This window comes from Trematomus bernacchii, unplaced genomic scaffold, assembly GCF_902827165.1.
Source record: "Trematomus bernacchii unplaced genomic scaffold, fTreBer1.1, whole genome shotgun sequence".
NCBI lineage: Eukaryota > Metazoa > Chordata > Actinopteri > Perciformes > Nototheniidae > Trematomus > Trematomus bernacchii.
This window is the reverse complement of record NW_022987778.1, coordinates 3,136,524-3,161,077: the sequence shown is the minus strand read 5'-3', so window position 1 is coordinate 3,161,077 and position 24,554 is coordinate 3,136,524. Positions and strand designations below refer to the sequence as shown.

General features: G+C 38.9%; 2 protein-coding genes across 3 annotated transcripts in view; both read left to right on the top strand.

The window, feature by feature from the left end:
• Nucleotides 1-12,686, top strand: part of scamp2 (secretory carrier membrane protein 2) — a 19,721-nt gene extending 7,035 nt beyond the window's left edge. For both annotated transcript variants that reach the window (XM_034149207.1, XM_034149206.1), the window contains exons 4-9: nucleotides 1,020-1,131; nucleotides 3,782-3,910; nucleotides 4,842-5,001; nucleotides 6,785-6,886; nucleotides 9,340-9,457; nucleotides 10,795-12,686. In XM_034149207.1, the coding sequence (XP_034005098.1) occupies nucleotides 1,020-1,131; nucleotides 3,782-3,910; nucleotides 4,842-5,001; nucleotides 6,785-6,886; nucleotides 9,340-9,457; nucleotides 10,795-10,959 (786 nt within the window). In that variant the 3' untranslated portion in view covers nucleotides 10,960-12,686. The remainder of the gene's footprint in view (nucleotides 1-1,019; nucleotides 1,132-3,781; nucleotides 3,911-4,841; nucleotides 5,002-6,784; nucleotides 6,887-9,339; nucleotides 9,458-10,794) is intronic.
• Nucleotides 12,687-18,296: 5,610 nt separating this feature from the next.
• Nucleotides 18,297-24,554, top strand: part of map1ab (microtubule-associated protein 1Ab) — a 70,548-nt gene continuing 64,290 nt past the window's right edge. The window contains exon 1 of the mRNA XM_034149199.1: nucleotides 18,297-18,385. Within this exon, the coding sequence (XP_034005090.1) occupies nucleotides 18,316-18,385 (70 nt within the window). The 5' untranslated portion in view covers nucleotides 18,297-18,315. The remainder of the gene's footprint in view (nucleotides 18,386-24,554) is intronic.

Here is a 24,554-nt window from a genome sequence, read left to right as displayed (position 1 = left end):
TTTATTGTCATGTTTACATAGCTACAGTGTAGTTATGACAATGGACATCTCAGGTCACAGGCTCCTCCAACAGTGCAACAACAATAAAACAGATCAAATAGTGCAAATAAATACAATAAAATATAATATAATAGAAATAGTGCAGAATAATCTATGTACAAGTAATTGGAATATTGATAAATATAAGTTGCAAACAGATGAATGTTTGCAACTTAAAAGTTCACCTTTACGTTTACCTACCCTTCATTTACCTGCTGCAGCAAAGAAATACTACTCTGACGTTTTTTAAAGCACAGTACTTCCCTAGGTCCTGTTCCTATTGTGTGTGTCATATGTAATGCAGCTCTGTTATTGATCACACTGTTGGTTCAGCTGTTTCTACAAAATAAAGGCAGTACAAAACAATAGGGAACTTGTTAGACTAAAGTAGAGAATATTTTCATTTACACAATCTTATAACGAGCAAGGTTCAACTGATACTCATGAATGTGACTATAGATTACCTGTGACCTTCCTTATCCTGCTCAGTCAAACATCAGATACAAGGGGTCATAAATATTTATAATAGTATCTTTGCATTTTTAAAATGGATACAATATGCCTTTGTGAAACATTTGTAACGCTAAGAATGGCAACAGCTTCTGAAATCAATTCACTATGGTTCAGCCCTTTCTTGGACGTTGTATTTAAGATATAATGATATATGTAATGAGTCGTTTTGCATTGTTTCCTAGCAATGTGTGCAATGTCCTCTTACTACTTTCTATGTAATGTGTAAGTCAAAGTCAACTTTATTGTCAATCTTTCAGTTTGTGTGTACGGAAAGAGAGATTGAAATACCGTTTCCCACAATCCCGAATACAAAAATAAAAATATGTATAAAAATATGTATATCCTACACAATCAACAGACACATTTATACATATGTACAGCAATGTCAGCAAGATAAATTCCGTTACAATCCCGTTTTTTTGGCGAGCAATGTGTTTCTGACTCTTCTTCTCCTTCCTCCTCCTCAGGCGACGGCTGCTGCAGCTCAGGCCAATCTGCTGAGGCAGCAGGAGGAGCTGGAGAGGAAAGCTGCGGAGCTGGACCGCAGAGAGCAGGAGCTGCAGAGCCGGGGCCCCACAGGTCAGTGCAGACAGACACTCTGCGGTACGACCAGCTGCAGCACCACTCACTGTGCTGCGTCTGCATTATGTATCAGGGAGAGGAATTGAAAACATTTGTGCATACTGTACACTACGGTATGAAAAATGCTCTGAAATGCACATAACAGATATTCGTGGCAGAAAATGCAGCAGAAGGAGATTGCATTATCTTGCTCTAAGGAAAGTTATTTCAGTTAATCTGCATTCTCTGGTAAAGCTGCAGTTTTTTAGCTGTAGTGTGTTATATAGGTTTTAGTGCATGTAAATGGTCTGCAAATGCTAAAATCCCAAAGTTCCCTCCAGAGGGAGTTTCTCTCCCACATACTCTGAAACGCCTCCATTGGACTCCTTTGTTTACTTCCGTAACATGGTGTCATCACTATGTAACACTCACGCTTCTATTGGCAAGCGCTCCGACACACTGTACGTGATAGGCTAAGGGGCGGGACATCTCTAAGCGGTTGACCAATCACAACAAAGCCGGCCAGCTAAGCAATCAGAGTAGACTGGGCTCTGGTTTCAATCAGAGGGTGAAAAGAGGTGCTGCAGCACAGGCAGTATGAGACAAATAAAGAGCTTTGTGAACATTAAAGCATGGAGACATGTCACAGGAGAGACACTACATACTGATATGAACCTGAAAATGCGCAAAATAGGTCCCCTTTAAAACCTGCTCACTCTGACAAAAGTGATCAAATCTTTATTGATGTTAATACACAACATGTACAACTACAAGCACAACATTTTTTCCTTTTAAAAAAAAAATGAAATAACTGAAGGTACACAAGAGAAACAAAATGAGATAAAAGTAATTACTTACAAAATATACAAAATGCAGAATACAGAAAACACATGTAAGCTAAAAATAATAACAAGACAACGAAAATAAAACAAACCCTACCCTCCCTCCCAGACATATAAACACACACAGACAAAGATATATACACACACACACACACACACACACACACACACACACACACACACACACACACACACACACACACACACACACACACACACACACACACACACACACACACACACACACAGGGTATTCGCTGTTGGGTGCCAGCACTCCATCAGTGCTATCAGACAGGAGTGTATACCATCACTAACACATACACACACACACAGAGAAACGCAAAGGTCGCAATTGAAAAGGCTGTGGATTATGGAAAGGGAGAAATCATTCTAAAAGATCTTTGAAGGAATCGACTGCAGAGCGCCAATTGTTTACATTAGTGTCATTTGTCCTATTTATTCGGGCAGTTGACAACTCTAGATAAACAACATCCAGAGATGCAAGGACCCAGTGTCTGAAGGTGAGGGAATTAGGAGGCTTCCATCGAACCGCAACCATCTTTTTTTGCAGCTGTTAGGCCAGCTAGTAAGATGCGCATCTTAAGCTTGGTGATATTGAGCTTTGACAGATTCACTCTGACAATTTTGAATATACTTCCTCTTAGGCATGAGTTAACTTTGCTTCACTGGATGGAGGAGTTCACACCAAGTACTTTGCCGTACTTAGTGCCCCGGCACTTATTACCCCAGGGCACTTAGTACAGATAGTCCCCGGCCGGAAGTCCCCGGAGTTGGGGACTGGCTTCAGTAGAAGCTGCTGGGACTCCCAGCAGCTTCTACTGAAGCCTTCCGAGTAAATCGCCAGAACGCCGACACCTCCTCATCTCCACCGCTCCCATGTTTTATTTTGTGTTGCCATAAGTTAGTCTCTCTGTGTTTGTGCGCTGGGCTAATGCTAATTCTAATAATGCTAATGCGAGGATAATAAAATGGCGGCTCTACAAAACATTTCATTTCAGAGTTTTACGGGGCGTGGTTTGCAATTCGCCCAGCCAATCAGAACTGGGGCACTTTTTCCCCCCAGGAAAGTACCACCTCTCAGCAGGCACTAAAAATGGGGGTAAAAGTTCCCGGCACTAAGTGCTCTTTTTGGTGTGAACGCGACATAAGGGGTACTAACGGAACTAAACGCGAAAAGTACTCCGGTGTGAACGCGGCTATTATGCAAATTCCCTCATCAGCAGATGCGTATCGTTATTCCAGAGCCACAGCTGTGAATATATACACAAACTTGCTGTTCTTAAACTCTTAAATAAACCTCATTACGATACGATACGATACGATACGATATACTTTATTGTCCCCGTAAGGAAATTTGTTCTGGACTCCGTCCTGCAGTACATACATGTACATATACAAACATAGTGGACATTAAGAGACATACACATATCATCAGTCATACACCGTTTGAACAAACACAATACACACGCACATACTGACAATGGCGACCTATTGCACAACCCTCATGGCCAACATTTAAAAAGTACATTTCATTACATTTGACTACATATCATTTCATGTGAATGTTAAGAAGCTTAATCGACATAGGTAGGAATGAGTGCTTATAGCGGTTCAGCCTGCTCCTGGGAACCCTGAATCTTCTACCAGAAGGTAGGAGCTGGAATTCTGGGTGGATATCTCATCTGACTGTTGCTGTGGCTGCTTTATAGTTAATTATATCAAACCTGCGGCATGCGAAATCGTCCTGCTTTTGGAAGCCAGCTCTTCCTCTCTCACAGTAAATATGTTGTCTCTTGTCTCGACAGGTAAACAGAACAACTGGCCTCCACTTCCTAAGAGCTTCCCCATCAAGGCATGTTTCTATCAGGACTTCTCAGAGGAAATCCCCCCCGAGTACCAGAGAGTCTGCAAGATGATGTACTACCTCTGGATGTGTGAGTGCATTCAATGATTTTTTGATTTGATTTATTTCGAACGTGTAAAACAATAATACAAACAAATCAGAATCAGAAACAGTTTTATTACCAGGTAGGTTTACACGTACGAGGAATTTGACTTGGTGTCGTGGTGCATACATAAGTAAAACAAACATTTAAAACACAGGTAGAGAACTAGAAAAATATTAATAATAATAAAAAATATAGTCAAATATAACAGTAATGATGCTGTACAAACTTAAGCAGTATCAAATTGATAAACAAAAATATGATTGACTTACAAATGATATATAAACAAATGATCTACCTAGTTACACATCCGAAAAGGGGTGGGAAGAAGTTTACACTCATTTAATACCACCCCTTCTCCCAAAAACTACATTATTAACATGTATATCTTTCTTCTTTTAACTAAATGTACATCTAAATGTGTCTACATACAATATACATTTACAATTATAAATAGATGATATCATTATTACTACAATATATATATTTATATATTGTTCTTTCACGTTGTATGTCATATTTTCCAAGACAAATATAAAAGACTATCTTTTGATGATAAACAATGATAGGTGTATGCTGTTTTTGTGTTTCTCTTATTTTCCTATGATACTGTTATGATTGGCTGTGAATAACAAAATACACATCCTGTAACAGTTCTGAGGATTTAGCAGCCAGGTATATACTGCACAGTTATTAACGGCATATCTATATATATATTGCACATATAGCACATAGTTGGTTGGTATTTAACAGCAAGGGGTGTTATAGTCTGTGTTGTTGTGTGTGTGTGGGGGTCTACTAGTGGCCGTGCTGGTTATATAGTCTGAATACCATGAACGGAACAAATACAAATGAAATAAAATGTGTGCAGTAGTTATTGATCTTTAACTATCTTTGTGTCTCTCTGCTGCTTCCTCAGTCAACTGTGTGACTCTGTTCCTCAACCTGCTGGCGTGTTTGGCGTATTTCACCACGAATAATTCGCGTGGAATTGACTTCGGCCTCTCCATCCTCTGGCTCATCCTCTTCGCTCCCTGCTCCTTCATCTGCTGGTACCGGCCCGTCTACAAGGCCTTCAAGTGAGCCTCCTCTCCTCAAACATCTCTGTGTTAGAAAAATCTCACTCGTCCCCGGCTTGAGCTTCAAACTCAGGATCCATGTATTTGTGATCCTCTCCAGAATGGAAGTAGTCATCACATACAGAGCATCAACTAGTTCCTGAACAGTGTCCTTCACATGCTGATATCCAAGAGAGGGAGTTACACAATCACAAGATGGAGGAATATAAAGCAGTATTCAATGTTTACTTCAGATTAGCTCCACGTCAGAAATGATCATGCTTGTCATATGTCTATCTCCATAGAGGCTGAATCATCATGTTAATCACATAGCTATCATATGCCTAAAACAGTCCTGATGCTCTTCTAGGTAATCATACATCCTGTCATGTACACAGATACAGTGGGGATACCTTTGTTATCATGTGCTACTCTGATATTGGAAGAGTACATTCAGTGTTTTCCCAACAGTTTGTAATACCACAGTCAAACAATATCTATAAAATACATCATACTTACCTTGTTTGTTCCTTCAATAGTACCTTTATGCTAGGTAACTGTGAGAAGAAAACCTTGTAACTATAAGCCATTGTGTTTCCATGCAAATAATTCATATTTAATTACGAGCAACACAGTTATTTGAGTAATGCACAATGGGCCAAAGCAGATGTAACTTAAAGGAAAAAATGACAAATGTTGTTATTGATTTGTTCTAAACTCACCAACATAGGTAGCTTATTTATGAGTGGTAGTGCTAAATGTAACTCGGCAGGTACAATCAGTTAATGTTCATTATTTTGTTTTAAATACATAAGCATTGGTTTGCATATTGTTGATGCACTGTTCAATTACGAGGTATTAATAACTTTAAGGAAATGAAAGCAATATATTATTTTTAACCATTTTACAATTTAATTGACAGGTGAAAAGTGCTCAGCAGTGGGTGAAACTGAGCACAAACAAATGTATTGAATAGTAGGGCTGCACGATATTGGAAAAAACTGACATTGCGATATATTTTTTTCCCCTGCGATATATATTGCGATATGAAAAAATACAGGAATGGAGAAAAGACCGTTTTTTTTGTCCGCAAACCATCCTTTCTTGAACTTTAATGCTATACAATTGGTATTTTTCTAACTACTGTATATTTAACCGGATGAAGGATTTTAGTCACGGACGTCTGGATCTTAAGTTATCAGAGCAACAAGCTGAGCTAGCTCGGTTAGCAGCGCCAAACTGCTTTGGAGAAACACATGAAACTACTTTATTCAGTGTTTTTACCTTTGATCACCGGGTCCGTTTGCTTTGGAGATTTGATTGTTATTGGTGGTTTGCTGCATGTCACTCACTCAAGTACCCCTGACATGAGAGCCGCGCAAGTTTTCCCTTTTTAGCAAGCAGCAAAAGAATTGTAACATCACGTGTTTGAGTTCATTTGCCTACTTAATATCGCACGTCCTAAAAAATTAAAAAATTGCACGTCCTGCGATGTGTATATGCGCATATCACGATTATCGTCACGACACGATATATCGTGCAGCCCTATAGATAACAATCATAACACAGTCATCTTATATTTTGTCACTATGAGGACAGTAACACATCCTGGGTTGTCCCAATATGCAAAATAACTGACTCTTGAGAGAAATTGCTCCTCTTCTTAGACTCAGTCTCATCCTTTAACCAAACGCCTCATAATGGTATACTAGTTGTTATAAGACTCGGTCAGAGACGCACAACACATGCTTTTTTTTCCTGATGTGTAATATTTAAAGTAACCTGCTTTTTTCTCTTGTTTCAGGACTGACAGCTCCTTCAGCTTCTTCTTCTTCTTCTTTGTGTTTTTCTGCCAAGTGGTGGTCTTCATCATCCAGACTGTAGGCATCCCCCAGTGGGGCAACAGGTCAGTCTCACGCTGTTGGTACATGTTTCATATCCAAGGGTTCATGTGCTCAGGTATATGGGGCTGACATTTCTGAGAGATTTAAGAAGAAATCTGATGGCAGAACATTGAAAGTGAAAAAAACAATATGTCTAATTCCAAATCCCGTTGATTTCCAAATCCCGTTGATTTCATTTGTATATTTTGCCAGGAAACGTGAAAACGTGGGTTCAGGAAAAAAACGATTGTAACTAAAAGCAAAACAAATTTTGAACCTACAGATGACTGAGTGATTTAAAGGAACCTCTCATGTCCTTTGGTTCCTTGCGTCCTTTCGTCTCTTCTGACAGAGACCTTTCCTCCTTCAGCCTGTAGCCTGCTTCCCCTCTGTAAGATTCTGCTGCTTTCTGTCTCTGCCACCTTCTGACAACCCTTTCTTCCGGCTTTGTCTTCATAAACTTGTATTTTGGTTTTGGAAAATACAAGTTAAGTGGTAAAGGGATGTGTACCGGTTTTACTTTTTTACGTTTGTGATTGCGATGGAAAAGATATTGGTATTTTTTCTCTAATACTGTCATTAGCTCGGTTATTTTCCTTTTTAAAAAGCACATTATGTCATCAGTGTCAGGTTCATTTTTTATTATGTGTCTCTGTGACATGCTTTAATGTTCAAAAAGCTCTTTATTTTTCTCATACTGCCTGTGCTGCAGCACCTCTTTTCACCCTCTGTCTGAAACCAGAGCCCATGTATTGGATTCTTCATATATGTATATTGTGTATGTATTTTTACATGTTAAGGCGCACAGTGATTTTGATATGTAATGTTAACCTGTCAGACTCGTTTGGTGAGGTTTCATTTAAAGGGGACCTATCATGCAAAATGCACTTTTGTACGTCTTTTATACATGAATATGTGTCCCCGGTGTTCCAGGGAACTCACCAAGTGTCAGAAAACACAACCCTCTCTATTTTCCTCCATACCCAAATCTCTAAAAAAGGGGCTGCAACGGATCTGATAAAAACTGATCCAGATTTGAACACTGTCCTGACGTCAGGACAGTGGCGCTACGGCTATTGGGCCAACTCCACCAATCAGGAGGAGACAGCCACGGCCATTGCCGTTCGAAAGCGCTGGAGACGCTGTAGTACATATGCCAGGCCTGTAGATGGTGCTGTTCTCACAGAATCAGCCCTTGCAAAAACAGAGCTAAAAAAATGTCAAATTGAGCAAAATGAGGCATGGCTAAAATGCATGATCTGTTTGGTATGTTGAAAAAAAAAAGTATAAATATGCCTTTTCTAGGTATGGTCCTACACTATATTATTCAAATATAGCATGATAGGTCCACTTTAATTATGCAGAGGTTGAGGCGGATAAAAACCCTTTGATTTTAAAACGGCACTTTACTGAATGCCCCTTATCCAAGTGGCTCTTCATTTCCCTCTTTTTTCATTTTGTAATGATACTTCTCATTTCATCATGGCTTTGCATAATATCAAAACAGACACAGTCAAGAGGACCCGCACTTGTTTTGTAGATGAGATGCAGAAAGCACACTTTCAACAACGTATTCTGAAAACAACAAAGGCACTTTTAGGATGTTAATATGAACACACACTTTAAAATGTGTTTATTTAATATTTAAGATGTATTTATTCATTTTGTAATAATACTGATCTACTCTGTTCATCATTGAGTGTTTTTTAACCCGCTTTTATGATTGACAACCTTCTCTTAGCTGCTTCTTCTTGTATCTTCTCAGCCTTTCTTTCACTTCCCTTCTTTCTTCCTTTCTCTTAATGTAACCCATTTACAGAATACATGCTTTGTGTACCCTAATATTAAGATGACCTGCAGTTTTATTTAAAGGCCACCTATTAGTCTCATATCAATAAAATCACAATATATTGCCCATCCCTTATAGGTCACCTATTATGCAAAATCCACTTGTTCATGTCTCCTCTACATCAACATGTGTCCCCTCTGTGTAAAGAGACTCTGAAAGTTTCAGGAAAAAAGATTCTCTCTCTTTTTGTCCTGATCCATTTCTATAAAAACCTGTCTGAAAATGAGCTGATCAGATTTTAGCCACTTTATGATGTCATAACGATTTTTTGGCTTGTGTAACCATTAGCCAATCACCAACCAAGGTAACCCCCCCCCCACCTTATCACCTGAATCTCCTCCTAGAGCACCATTGTGTTCTTTTTAACCAAATATCTCTCAGAGGGGCGTGGGGAGGGGCTCCTTATTTTCATCTAAAGTAACAGACAGAGAATCAGCACTTTTGAAACAGGGCTGAAACAGAGGGGATTATGGGATGCTGCAATGATCTGTTTGGTGTTTGGAGCGAAACACTTCAGAGACATGTTTTGTATATATCTGAGACCTATAATATATTGATGAAAAACAGTATAATAGGGGACCTTTAAGTTGTTAATGAGATCATCTTTATTGTATGTGTGTCCTGCAGTGGTTGGATCACTGCCTTCACTATTATCGGCAGCGACAAGGCGGTGGGAGCCATCATGATCATCGTGGCGATCCTCTTCACCATCTGCTCCGTGCTCTCCGTCATCCTGCTCAAGATGGTGAGACTTTTTATACCATTCATTAAATGCGTGTTATCAGCTATTCCATTTGACTAATCTCCTCTTTAACTTGGGTGAAGTGGATTTAGTTGTTTTTTTCTTTGTTTTTTAAATGTTGGTTTGCTGGGTTGGCTGGAAGGGATCTACGGTAGTCCACTGAGGAGATAAAACCAAAAGTTTGGGAAAAGAAAATACAATTTATTTCAACATTTTTTGATCCTGAAATCTGGAAATACAACGTTTTCAAACTAAAAACAAGTATTTTGAAAAGTGTTTCAAGTCTATTTTTAGAAGTCACTACTGTACTTAACATTGCAATTTAACAATATAATACAGAAAAGTTTGGAATTGTGGAAAGATATTTTGATATTGCTTTATATTTATAAATATCATAAGTAAAGTAAAACGTGCCAGCAGAGTAACTGACGCTCCGATAGCAACAGGCAAGGCAATAAGCCTCGATCTGTGTGTCAAAAGATTATGCATTGGGTCCTTGAATTTGATGGAATTAGACCTCGAAAGTTCTTGAAAGTCCTAAAATGTTGTATTTAGGCAGCTGCGAAACACTGGTAATATGAATTAACATATTGTGTAGGTTTTAAGCAGCACAGCCAGACCGTCCTGTCCTAACCTTTTACTCCCACACTATTTCCATTTTTTAAATACCATAGATAAGCAAATACACAATATGATAACTGTCCATTTTCCTACCATGGTATTCTGTGAAACTGGAATACCGCTGCAACCATAACCCTAAACTGTGCAATATATACCTGGATGCTATATCTCAGAACTGTTACAGGATGTGTATTTTCTAAATTGTGTAATTTTTCTTCTAAATTTGTTATCTTTCATATTTATTAATGCATGCTTCGTGGGTAATATTAAGCTGTGTTTATTAAATCAAATCAAAACAAATCAAAATGTATTATAGCCCCAAATCACAAGAAATGCCTCAAAGGGCTGTACAAAGCAAACAAAAGCAAAAACAAAATACAAACGTCATAGCATAACAATTATAAAACATTACAACTACATAAGTATTGCCATGTGATAAAAGCATGTGACTGAAGTGAGGGTAATGTAGATGGAAACTAGGTGATGGAAATGAGTTTACAAGGAAGACAAATGCGAAGAGATGGGTTTTCAGTTTTAAAGGAGTCAACGGAAATCGCTTCGGATCTGAAATGGAACACGATTCCCAAGTAGAGCTGCTCGGAAGGAAAAGGCTCTGCCACCTACGGATGATTTGTGAACTCTGGGGATGGAAAGGAGACTGGTGAATAAAGTTATTCTGATTTTGATTATGATTCCTGACGATTTCTTTCTCTCCTCAGGTCCACAGCATGTACCGCCGCACCGGGGCCAGCTTCACGAAGGCGCAGCATGAGTTCTCGCAGGGCGTCCTCACCAACAAGACCTTCCAGACGGCGGCTGCCGGAGCGGCCAGCACCGCGGCCAGCACCGCGGCACAGGGAGCCTTCCAGGGGAACAGAGGCTGAGCTGAGCTGCATGCCCCAGGTCAAGGTCTCTATGTTATCAAGTCCAGATCATTCACTAGATCAAAGCAGAATGTATCAGGAAGCTGAGGTTCACTGAGAACTTCCTGGAAGTTATTGGAGGCGGCAGATTTTAATCTCACTTTATAACGTACAGACCTTGAGCTAGGTGAGGCTACATGATTAGCCTCCCTCCTTTCACTCCCACTATCGATGCACATGTTACTCCCCATGTCTCACATGGAAGGGGGAAGCAACACACCAAGTGCATTCTGGGGTGGAAAGCATGAATGAAGTTGACTGATAGCTATTTAGTTTGTCCTGGCTTTGTATATTTTGTGTGCACTTTTTTGGCAATGCTCTTCAGTGTAATATAAGCGTGTGTGCGCCCGTGTGTGTATGTGTGTGTGTGCATGTGTGTGCATGTGTGTGTGTGTGCTGGCATGCTGATCACATGTCTTCTTGTGGGCGCAGTACGCTTCTGTCTCTCCACACTAGTGGACCCTGATCCTGTAATATAAATAATGAAGTACGTTTTTCTGTCTTAAAGGAATTCTCTTTGCTGTTGAAACCATTTTTGGCGAACCATCTCTTAAGTGTGCGGCAAAGTTAATAAGGAACAGATCAATCACGCACTTAATTGTAATCTGACGCGCCTTAGATTTGGGGGAAATGACTGTAAATATTCATTCAAATCTGAGGTTTATTAAACAATCCCCATTAATTGAGATTATAGTACAATGTCTTAAAACATGTGCCTTTTAACTTTTCTCTGGAACCAAACTCGGAACATTTGTTGAAATGTTGGTATTTGGTATCACATAAAAACTATTTCTACATAAACGTCACATCCATAGAGTAGAGCTTTCTTCCTGCTTGTAAACAGCTAATTTAATTTCTTTTATAATTAAGAATATGGAGAAAATATAAATTGATTTCACTCTGCATCAGATTTCTGTTTCCTATAATATACATGTTTATGAAGCGGCTTCAAATTCTTCTTCGCTCACTGCCTTTCAAGATCGTTTTTCCAAAGAAACCAAATCATTACTGACTTTTTAAAAAAGGAGCATTTTGCTGATGAAATGGAGTCAAAGTAGATACTGTAATGGGCTGAGCCTATTCATTTGCTTTCAATGCTAAGAGACAGAGCTGCTTATGTTATCATGTAGATTAACAGTATGGAAATCAGTCGGTGTGGAAAATATGAATTATAAGAAAACATCTCAAACACTGTATTGAGGTTTGTAGTGAATCTGATTGTCATTTTATTCTCGAACATCTTTAAAGAGAACCACCCTATAATCATCACCAGTATGCAGATATTATAATTGTAATACATTCTTTGCTTCAATCTCACCTTGAAATAATTTCATCTCTCGTTGTCTACTTGTACCTTTCAAAGACGACCACCAAGCTCTAAATTATTTTTCGTGCTGATGTATATGTTCTATTGAATTCCTTATATTAAAAAAACATGCACACGTGTTATTTTCATATACTGTTCTAAAACATCAGCTTGGATTGATCACCTGTTAGCATTCCTGAAGAAAGACTGCAAACTGTGTGATGTTTTGTCTGGTTTATGGTTTGGTCTTTCATCCATTACATACCACAAGATCTGTATTAATTCACACATCACTGTTTGCGTTGTTGTGAGAGAAAAATAATTCAGTGCCTTTTTGTATTTCAATATTGGATTCATCATCTAATAAAATGCTTTGCTTTCATTTGAGGCTGCAGTTGTCTTTTTTTTAACAGCCTTAATCGTTTTTTTAATAATGCTATGAATGTTTTAATAAATAATCTTAGATTCAGAACAAACTGTGAAAATAAAGATATCTGGGTTTGTGTCAAAGAAGAGGTTGTGATGCTTTTATTGTTGACATCATGTATTTGTAGTCAGTAAGTATGCTAGTTTCAGAAGATAGCACTTTAACATCCTCACATACTGTTAATATGTAATGTTAATTTCTGAATGTTTTGCAAGTAAAAAGGAAGGCATCCTCTGATCTAAAAGGAGGGTACTAGCAGATGTATGACACACAGTATTGAAGTTGATTCCTATTTTCATAACCTGCAAATATTACATTTTAAAGAGGATATATATGTTCATTTCCATGTTCATATTAGTATGTAGTGTCTCTACTGGGACATGTCTCCATGCTTTGATGTTCAAAAAGCTCTTTATTTTTCTCATACGGCCTGTGCTGCAGCACCTCTTTTCACCCTCTGTCTGAAACCAGAGTCCATTTCTGCTCTGATTGGTTAGCTGGCTGGCTCTGTTGTGATAAAGGCGTTTATAAGTAAGTAAGTAAAATGTATTTATAAAGCGCTTTTCACAGACAAAGTCACAAAGTGCTTGACAAAACAATAACACATCATCATAGGAATCGTACAATGATAAGGACCACACAAGCCACGTGTTAAGAAGTCTTAAAAGCACCAAAACACAATAAGATACAGTTTTGCCCTTTTAATTCTTACACTTTCTCCTTTGATTTTTTTGGTGACTGTTTTGTTATGAAGACTTGACATATTCATACTTAAATGTACAACGTTTGATTCAAATGCACATATTCGGTTTGTACAGCTTTTTGAGTTTTAATGAGTATAGACTTGATCAAATAATACAAACTAAAAAAAACAGGAGAAGCGCAGGGACTTGTCTGTTTGGATGGAGGGTTTGTAATTTAACCCAAGACGCACGGGGATAAAACTGAAATGTTTACTTGAATTAAATATATTATGTAAACAGATTTCACATAAATGTGTAAGGTTGGTTGAAAGCAATTATATTAGATTTAAATAAAAAATATTAGGATCAATTTAAGAGTATCGGTTTCAACTAACCTAATACAGTTATGTGATATTTGTTGACATAATACTTTTAATTAAAGTGAACCCTTCAGTTTGTTCAGTGTGTGTTTTAACATCGCTTGTCCAGCAGATGGCAAAGTAGAGGCACATTTACAGTTGCTAAATCTTAACAAGGTAGTTAGGGGATCAAAATGATTTAATCTGCAAATAGTTTGAAAGAAAAGGCACAAAACCAATGTGTGACTGGAGGGTTTGAGTTTAGAAGTTAAATACTAGGGACATCCTCAGGGATAATGCATACTTATTGATGTCACATTTGTCTTAACTTAAAGGGGACCTATCATGCAAAATGCACTTTTGTACGTCTTTTATACATGAATATGTGTCCCCGGTGTTCCAGGGAACTCACCAAGTGTCAGAAAACACAACCCTCTCTATTTTCCTCCATACCCAAATCTCTAAAAAAAAGGGGCTGCAACGGATCTGATAAAAACTGATCCAGATTTGAACACTGTCCTGACGTCAGGACGGTGGCGCTACGGCTATTGGGCCAACTCCACCAATCAGGAGGAGACAGCCATGGCCATTGCCGTTCGAAAGCGCTGGAGACGCTGTAGTACATATGCCAGGCCTGTAGGTGGTGCTGTTCTCACAGAATCTGCCCTTGCAGAAACAGAGCTAGAAATGGTCAAATTGAGCGAAATGAGGCATGGCTAAAATGCATGATCTGTTTGGTATTTTGAAAAAAAAAAAGTATAAATATGCCTTATATATATATAGGTATGGTCCTACACTATATTATTCAAATATAGCATGATAGGTCCACTTTAATTAAATGTTTTATTGTGCAGAATTGTCTGCTATGAACATGTATTACTTTATACTAATGTAACGTCTATGATTAAACATTTGCTTTGTCAAGAACCCCAACCTTTCTGGCTGGTCTGAAGCCATAACCTGTGGAGACGTTGTTATGCATTCATATTTAAGGTTACATCATCCACCAATTTGTAGTGAGTTTGGAGGATTCTTTTTACCACTAGAGGGAAGCATGTCTGTGCTGAAGGTCTGTGTAAAGTGAAATGCTGACTCACTGTCAGAAAGATCTGCAGCTAAAAACAAGCCACAAGAGGCATCTTCACTCTGCTACTGTAGGATGTTACATTATGTATGACTTCTTTAAGTGTCTGTTACAACACGCCTGATTGGAGCAGGTGACAGATTACCAAATTCATCGGGTCATTTAGACTCTTGTTTATTCATAGGAACATTTAACTTTGTCTTAATTTGAACCCAGGGAGATAAATTGTGTTTTTTTACAAGATATGATGATATTTTGAAGTTTTGTATCTGAAATACTAATGAAAAAAACAGCAGATAAGAACTCCAATAAGAAAGGGGCCCCGCTCCTTTTCAGGTCCATATTTGTATGTAGTGTCTCTACTGTCACATGTCTCCATGCTCTAATGTTCACAAAGCTCTTTATTTTTCTCATACTGCCTGTGCTGCAGCACCTCTTTTCACCCTCTGTCTGAAACCAGAGCCCAGTCTGCTCTGATTGGTTAGCTGGCCGGCTCTGTTGTGATTGGTCAACTGCTTAGAGATGTCCCGTGTGCAATGTGTTGGAGCATTAGCCAATAGAAGAGCAAGTGTTACATAGCGGCGGCGGCGTGTGGTGCAGTGGGTTGTCCGTAGGTGTTTGGACCAGGGGGGCACAGGTTCAAACCCCACTGCAGTCAGCATGTCGTTGTGTCCCTGGGCAAGACACTTCACCCCAAACTGCTCCTGTCGGGATTGTCCACAGTATTGAGTATGTAAGTCGCTTTGGATAAAAGCGTCTAACAAGTAACATGTGATGTAATAGCGATGTCATTATTTTACGAAAATAAAACAAAGGAGTCCAATGGAGGCGTTTCAGGCATAAGAGTGTGTTGGAGAGAGACAGTCCCTCTGGAGGGAACACATGGATTCTAGTCTCTGCAGACCATGTACATGCACAAAATCATATATAACACACTATAGGAAAGAAAAAAACCCCAAAAACATAATAGGGCCTCTTCAATGACAGGAACATATTTGCAATCTGCATCAAGGCAAACTGTAACTGGGACACATCTGAAAAACATTTGTATTTGCATATCGAGTGTTAAATAGATGATAATTACAGTGAAAGGAGGGTTAAAGCTTACTTGTAGTCCCGACAGTAATAGGTGTGGAGTCCACACCTATTACTGTGGACCTCCTTATTATCCCCTCAGTGTGATGCTGGCAGTTTTCTCTGGACCGCCCTCTGCTACACACTGAGATGTGCCAAGCTCAAGGTTGAACAGCTGAAAGAGGAACATTTCTCTGAGAAGAAAGAGGCTATTTTAAGACCTCTCTTCATTCTCTCTCTCTGTCTTTATCAGTGTGAGCTGATGTGTGACTGTGCATAAAAAACATGTTGGTTAATTTTCTGCAGACCATTTTAATAAGTCTTCCACATTCACCGCTCAAGACTGACTGCATTTATGCATCTGAATCCTAAATGGAGACTAAGAGGGAATGATTGACGTTCAGAGAAGTCTAATCCCGTTCATATGAATACTGCTAGACTTCACTGTCACGGTTTATTGTTGCATGACGCTCTCTGATTCAGGTTTTGTGAAATTCCTAAACATTATCATGACACTGTCTAGGTTGGTTTAAGTTTTTTTGTCCACACGTCAAGCGTACATTTTAAGGCTCTTTTGCAAGAGAAATATGTATCCTGGAAAAAGAGATGTGGACTTATGTCACTGTTATGATGACTTGCAACTTGATAGAAATAAATGACTTGAGACGCAACTTGAGAGATAAAGACTCAAATTATCTATCTAATGTTTTTCAATTTGAATATTAAGTATAAAATATCAAAAATCTTCAACGTTGTGAATGATGACATTACAATGCACGCTGTAGTTCCACAGGGGATGTTATTGTCATTATTGGATGGCTACTAGTCAAGTGTTTTAATCTCTCAAGATGCCCAAACAAAATATGAAATAACATTTGGGTTAATGTGACAACCAACCCTGCTCACATTTGAATAAACTGTGTGATTAAAAGTATGCAGCTACCATCACTTATCATAACCTTCAAAATTGTTTTATGAAAATGTACTACTAAGCCATTTCCAATACCTCTAATTGTCCACTCCCCATTTCTTCCTTCTTACACTATAACACTGAATGTCTATCCTCTTCAAAACATTAATGAATTTTAGATGTTTGAACATTGTAGATGCAGGTCAAGAAGGCAAAACCTTTTTTAAGTCACATTTTTGTTTTTGTGCCCCTTCAAAGAAACCAAAAAACCCCAGTGTTCCCCACTTGAGACTTGGAGCACATAATTTACAACAAACATAACAGGCCTCAGGATTATTCCCATATTTAACTTCTTATACCTGCCTAAAACCTCCCAGGCACTTCTACCTGGCTGGTGACGTCACTTCCTCCCTTCCCTGTCACTTTCCCTTTAAGGAAAATGTCAACGCGGCCACAATTGTCATTTCAGGGCAACCTTTAAATCTCCCGCGAAACTCACAACTGTAAAGCTGTCCTACAGAAGTGTTTGTTGTCGTTAAAACTACAAAACTTGGTTTGACTGTCAGATATGGAGTCGAAATGGCTATTTCAGGTATGTTTAATATGCGATTCTATGTCTAAAACCACGGTTATTATCATGGTAGGCCTGTGTATATAACTACCTGTAATGCCAGGTGCCCCAGAGTTTACAGTTGTAGATCTCACCTGTGGTACAGACGCTGTTGGTTTTTTTTTTTTGCACACATCAACTTTATTTATCTTTTACCAAAAATTTGAAGTTTTTTCATGATAGTCATTCATTTAGGAGCAAGCTGCATTTTCACTCACCCTATGTTGGCTGTAGGAGGACAGTTATCTCCAGTGCAACCATTGGCGTTTAAATCAATACATGCTGAAAGTGGCTGTGGCAATACAGTCTCTTATCTTATCTTGTTTTAAAGTATTGAAAAACTTTTGTGCTTTTTGAGTTCTTTCTAAATATATTTTAATATATCTATTACCTGTGATATGACTGTTTTATCTTATTTGCAAGAGTTTCACTTCAAAAAGTGCATAAATACTACGACCAATCTGCAGGTAAATAATGAAAGTGTTGAACCCTACACATGCACCAAACAACTCTTATTTTGAAAGCACCACCGGAAACAAACTTTTTTGTACCCCTCTGGGATATTTGATAAGTTATCCCCTTATTGCCCCCCCTCCCTCACCTCTCCTCCTCCTCACCCCCCCACCCCACTGGACTCTTCCCCTCTCTCACACCTTAGTTGTCATGGCGATGGAGTCAGCCTCGGCGTCCGTTGTTGCAGCAGTTGTTGCCATGGAGATGCCGGTGGTGCGAGGTGCGCTCCCGGTGGTGGAAGAGGACGAGGGTTACCGCGCGCCTCCCGGGTCCGAGGAGCGACTCCGGTACCGGCGGGGAGGAAGAGGTAGACGCAGACGCGGGGTCCCGTTCAACCGGAGCGGACACTACATGCTGATAGTGGTCGGGGAGATCGGCACCGAGCAGCAGCTGGACGCCGTCAGAGCGCACATAGAGCGGGGTGAGTGCCTGGGGAAGTCCCGGTGTGTGTCTGCGGAGGTTATCTGTGTGTGTGTGGGACAGAAAGTCATGAGAAACATCAGCATGGGAGGGAAGTGTTTTGACGCAATGGACAGGAGGGTAGTATGCATAGGTAGTGGCAGTTGCTGCAGCATTGCACCATGGGACACCACGCATTATCCAACACAGCCTGTGAACTCTATTACTGTGAAATTATTGCAGACTCAAGTTGTGGATGCAGCAAAGAGGTTACTTTAATAGAGTAGGAATAAGGCAAGCAGTCTACTCTTTTTGATTATTAACTATAATAACAATCCACATATTAACATCCATGACCAATCATGGCTGGATAAGTTCAGTACAATTATTTTCAACACGCACAACAACTGTGAATATCAACATCTGTGTTGCAGCAGTTTGCTTTGAGTGTGTGTGTGTGTGTGTGTGTGTGTGTGTGTGTGTGTGTGTGTGTGTGTGTGTGTGTGTGTGTGTGTGTGTGTGTGTGTGTGTGTGTGTGTGTGTGTGTGTGTGTGTGTGTGTGTGTGTGTGTGTGTGTGTGTGTGTGTGTGTGTGTGTGTGTGTGTGTGTGTGTGTGTGTGTGTGTGTGTGTGTGTGTGTGTGAATTTCTGGGGCGTCTCCACTGACAAAGTCATGTTGTATGGAAGTCTATGAAAAAAAGAAACCTACTTCTCACTTGATTCATTACCCTAGTTTACATTTTCCTAATGAGTTTATGGTCTCAACCTTTAGTTTCAAGTTTTTTTCAATCCACCATGATGTTCATTTAGTTAATTATTGCCCCATTTAGAATAAAATAGAGGATAAATCAATGAATGCTTCTGGGCTGGGTTACCTTCTGATGACATGACTGCTACAACAATGTTGTTCTCTTTGTGAGATATCCATGTTTTAGTTTGGTAACTTTAACCGTTTCACACTGTGCTGTCAGTGAGTTAAAGTTAATTGCAATATGTCAGTCCGCCCTGAGTGATTCATACTTAGCTCCACCACCTAAACTTCTGTCTGCAAAAACCAAGATGGGGACTATCAAACTTAAAGCTTTGAAACAAGCCTCCAGGAAGGGCGCCGTTTCTTAGTTGGTGCTACTACAACTCCTGTGTCAGTCACATGATGCCATTGGACCCAAAAAGACTTGTTCCCCATTGACTTACATTGGGAAAGAGACATCTTTAAATCCTTTTAAAAGTTTTTGTAACCAAATCAACTACCAACTGTGCAAACACATGTACAGTTGCACTGCTCTTCATAATTTGGTGCAACAAAAAAAAAGATATTAAATGAGAAAATGTGGAAAGATTCAATAACAGTGATTTTATTATTAGTTTTTTTGCAATATCTGTATACATTTTGAGTTTCTCTTTATTAAAAAAAATAGATAACAAAATACTTCGAAACATCATTAACAAAGATGTTGGATGTCTCCGGTGTTATTTGGCCAACCCAGACAGAAAGCAGTCAATTCATCATCAGTTTTTGTCCTTAAAAAATAAGCATGTTCATTTTCATACACACATTCCAGGGTTAAAACCAGAGGTGGAAGAAGTACTCAGTTCTTGTCCTTAAGTAAAAGTAGAAATACAAGAGTGTAGGAATTACCATGAAAGGTTCTGCAATCAAAATGTTACTCAAGTAAAAGTATTGGCATCAAAATATACTTAAAGTACTGAAGTAAAAGTACTCATTCTGCAGATTGGTCCATTTCAGAATAATATATATTATAGGTTTTTATTTTTTATTATTGATGCGTTAAAGTGTTATCAAAGCTGGTAAAGGTGCAGCTGAGTTCATGACTAACTGTATACTGCAGGTTAGCATATGACATTTCTGTAAAGTAAAAGTCTTATTTAATTGTTGATCATATTTTGTTCATTAACCTGTATATGCAAAGTAAGGTATTTACATAAATGTAGTGGAGTAAAACTGCACCATTTACCTCTGAATTGTAGTGGAGTAGCAGTACAAAAAAGCATACAGTGGAAATACTTAAGTACATGTAAAGAACAAGAACCTCAAGAATGTACTTGTGTAGCAGTACTTAGTTACTTCCCACCCCAGGTTGAACCCTCCTCCCAGCAGCAGCAGCAGCTTCCTGGTGTCAGTGAGGTCTCTCTCGAGTAATGGGATGTTGAGCAGCAGGTGAAACATGTTGCTGTGTCGATGAGTCGGGGGCCGCTCGGCAGGTTTCTGTTGCCGGTCTGAAGCTGTTCTCTGTCCAAATGATTTAGATGCCAGTCTGGCGCCATAGCAACCCCATCCATCCCCTCGGACCCTCTCTAACGGAGGTTTTACTGCTCTGCTGCTCTGTGGCCAGCTCCATATCACGCTCATTACAGCATCGATCGTTTCGCCAGGCTGCTGCTTTCAGTGTTTTCAGTGTGACTCAGTGTGAAGGACCTGACTGTCTTCACATCTGCAGGATCCGTCTGAAGGCCGGAGACACGCCTACCTACTAGGGTTGTCCTCAAACATGACATAAAACGTTACATTAATTGTATCTAGACACATTTGATTTCCTCATAATCTGACTATTGTTGCAAATTATATATTGTTTTATTATTGATTAATGTGGCATTAAAGTGATAATGTTTTGGCTTGATTGTTGTGTAATCTAAATTAAGAATAACGTCTCCAAATCCCCAAAATCAAAAATATGAAATGTAATTTTAATCTGCAAATCACAATTTTGTTTTCATTTAAATTGCTTATTTTCTCCAATCGGGTACTGCAACTAACATTTTTGTAGGTGTTATATGTTGATCAACTGCTTATTATTATTCTAAATAATTAAGAATTGTCTGATCTAGAAAAGTGTAAAAAACAGACGGATTCCAAAATGTTCTTAAAGGCCAGGTGACACATGTAATAAGTTTGGTCTGCTTACTAACATTGCAAATCCTCAAGGGAAATTTAAGGTAAATTCAGTGGTTGCTGGAAAGATAACTTTTATACTTAAAATGTTTCTAATAAAGTATAATACAGGCCAAGGTTAAAAATCTAAATGAAACAGTATGTTCATTTAAATCTTAACCTTTTTTCTCCTTTCTATATTTGGCAATAATCCTAATAGTAAAAGTACAAACACCTCAGATTGTGAGATGTTGCTTAACTTATGATATAATATTTGTTGTGTATCTGAGTGATACATTTAATCTTCTTTGCTCTGATGTCGAGGTCATGTTCCTGCCTACAGCGTGTATTTGTCCATCGCTGTTTGTTCTCTCTTTAGTGTCCCTGCACCAAATCCCTAGTACACTTAAGTATTCCTGGAAAGGTGAACGAGTGTTCCTGAGAAAGGAGGGTAATAAAACATCACTAACACGTCCAGAGCTTGAGATTCAGTGTTTTTTCCTGGAGGTGCGGGGCAACACTTTCAGACTGAACGCCCTTAAGGTTCAGCAGGTCTGAAGCCATAACTCACTGCTATGTCATTCAGCCTTGTGATTAATATATTATATGTCGTATCTTGGTAAAATGACTGACATAAAAATCAAACTGACCTTAACATCTCTTTCAAAAAGGACACAACCAAAACCTCTTAAGACTGCACCAGATAAGTGTTTGATTTAAAAAAATATATTGTCTGTTTTTTAGATGGCATTTATGCTTTTAGTATGGCATGCAAAACACACACAAATCATGCAAAACACACACAAAACTGGGAAAACTACAAGAAAAAGCACAGAAAAAGGGTCCTAAATCATACTAAGCATACTAAGCTAAGCATACATGCCATACTAATGCCATACTAAGCATAACTACTCTGTACCATACTCTGGTTAGGGTCTTCATTTGGTTAAATGAATCTTTAATGAGTCCATTTCTTGCCAAAAGGCTCCAACACGGTTAAATATTTCAGTACACCTGAGTGGCTCCTTCACTGATAAAACAAAGATTTGACCTTTTCTGATATGCTTGTCTGAAAAAGCAGGTGTTTGAGTGCAGCATCTCCTTTGCCTCCTCTGGTCTCCACAGCTGTGTTTGCCTCCTTACTGCCCCCTGAAGCTTTAGAGCAGAAACGTCACTGCAGCTGTATGTGATCCCCCCTGTTGGTCACATTCAAAACATAATTGTACTCGCCACACAAAGCTGGCATTAATGGTTTATTGAAAAGTATGTTATGGTTTTTAATAACAATGCTTAAAGGATGAAACGTAAGTTAATGATTTGATATAGAAATCTAAAGAGGGCCATCATCGTGCTGCAGCTCTGGGTGACTCTGTGACTTTGAGAGCAGAACATACTGACAACTAGAAAGGTTTCATTACTTGTCAACTTGTATATTAGTCAAATAAGGTCTATCATTGTAGGAGAATGAGATCTCTGGCTTATTTTAACTCGCAGAGGGCTGTCACTTATTATATACTGATCATTTAGTCCCTCCCTTTTGCTTTGCAATGGTTACAGGGCATGCATAACATCATTAGATACAGCTAAGACTAAAATACATGTATAACTATCTCCAAATCAGACAAAGTGATAAAAGACAGCAAGATAAAACTAATGAACAATTATTATCATTAACAGATATCATTAGTAATTCTTATAAGTACATCAATTGTCACATCTAAGGGTCATGATTTAATCTCTCTATTGTCAGAAAAGAGAGGAAAGAGACCCAAAGAAGATATCAAATTGACAATAGCAGTAAACCCTCACATTTGAGAAACTGGAACCAAAAAGTGCTGCATTTTCCTCCTTGAAAAATGACAGAAATGATTCAATTCAATTCAATTCAAAACCTTTATTTATCCAGGTGAAATCCCATTGAGATCATTGATCTCTTTTTCAAGGGAGACCTGCAGCAGTAGGTTCCACATGAAGACATAAAAACATAAACAACAGAACAACAAAAGGACATCATACAGAAATGATGTACTGATTATCCATATAACTGTCAGTTAATATTCTCGACACAAACCGGGTTGCTTTAGTAATAACTAAAATCAATTCAAACCGATCACTTGCATCTGATGGCTCTCCTCATGTCCGTAAACAGGCTGTCTGAGCCTAGTTTAATGCTGATGTCATCCTCCAAGAGATTTAGATACACACACATCGCACACACTCCTCTCACCTGTCTTCTGTGAACAATAACAATATTTTTATTTCGAGGATTAGGATGAAAGGGCATTAACCTTAAGAGAGGAGGTTGTCATTTGTATGCCTCTGGTAGTGCAATGAGAGTGAACGTTATTAACAGTGACTCAGCATTCTGGGAGCAGACTGCAGGCTGCAGAGAGGAACGTTTTCTCCTCGCTTGAGGGCAAGAGAAGGTCTTCTTCTTAGGCTTTTTTGTGTGAAAGACAAGAGTCAAGCACAGGGGTTTGGATTTTGAAAAATGAGAGTAATCTTCTGTCTTGCTCTCGGTGAAGGAATCCACGAGGTGTGTGTGTGTGCTTGGATTTTTCTATCTAGCTGAACGAGATCTGACACGAGTTATATCTGAAGTTTGATTCACTGCGGCTGTGTGTGTGTGTGTGTGTGTGTGTGTGTGTGTGTGTGTGTGTGTGTGTGTGTGTGTGTGTGTGTGTGTGTGTGTGTGTGTGTGTGTGTGTGTGTGTGTGTGTGTGTGTGTGTGTGTGTGTGTGTGTGTGTGTGTGTGTGTGTGTGTGTGTGTGTGTGTGTGTGTGTGTGTGTGTGTGTGTGTGGTGTGTGTGTGTTTGTTTATGCTTTAGATGCTGATTTGTTATTTACCGACTAAATCATTACTGATCTATTGAACTCTTTTTGTCAAGTTTATGGGGGTGCTTATACACTTACCTACATATTATTACATGATAAGGTACAACACATTTTCTGATGATGACACTTCTTCACTTCTTTTCAAAACCTCATAATTTAAATATTGTTTCATCTGTTCAAATATGTCACTTCCTTCTGTTTTATATCAAGGCATCAGCCCTGCAGTTTACAAAGTCTTACTAGTAACGATGGAAAATATCTTCCAAGATCTCTGATTAAACTCTAAGGATATTCATCAAACAATTCAAACTTATATTCAAATCTGTTTCAGTATTCGGACATGGCTATAATAATAATTCCTTACATTTATTATAGCGCTTTTCCAGATGCTCAAAGCGCTTTACAAATACACATTACACACATGTAACGGTCATGTACTGTGGACAATACCCACAGAAGCAAATTCA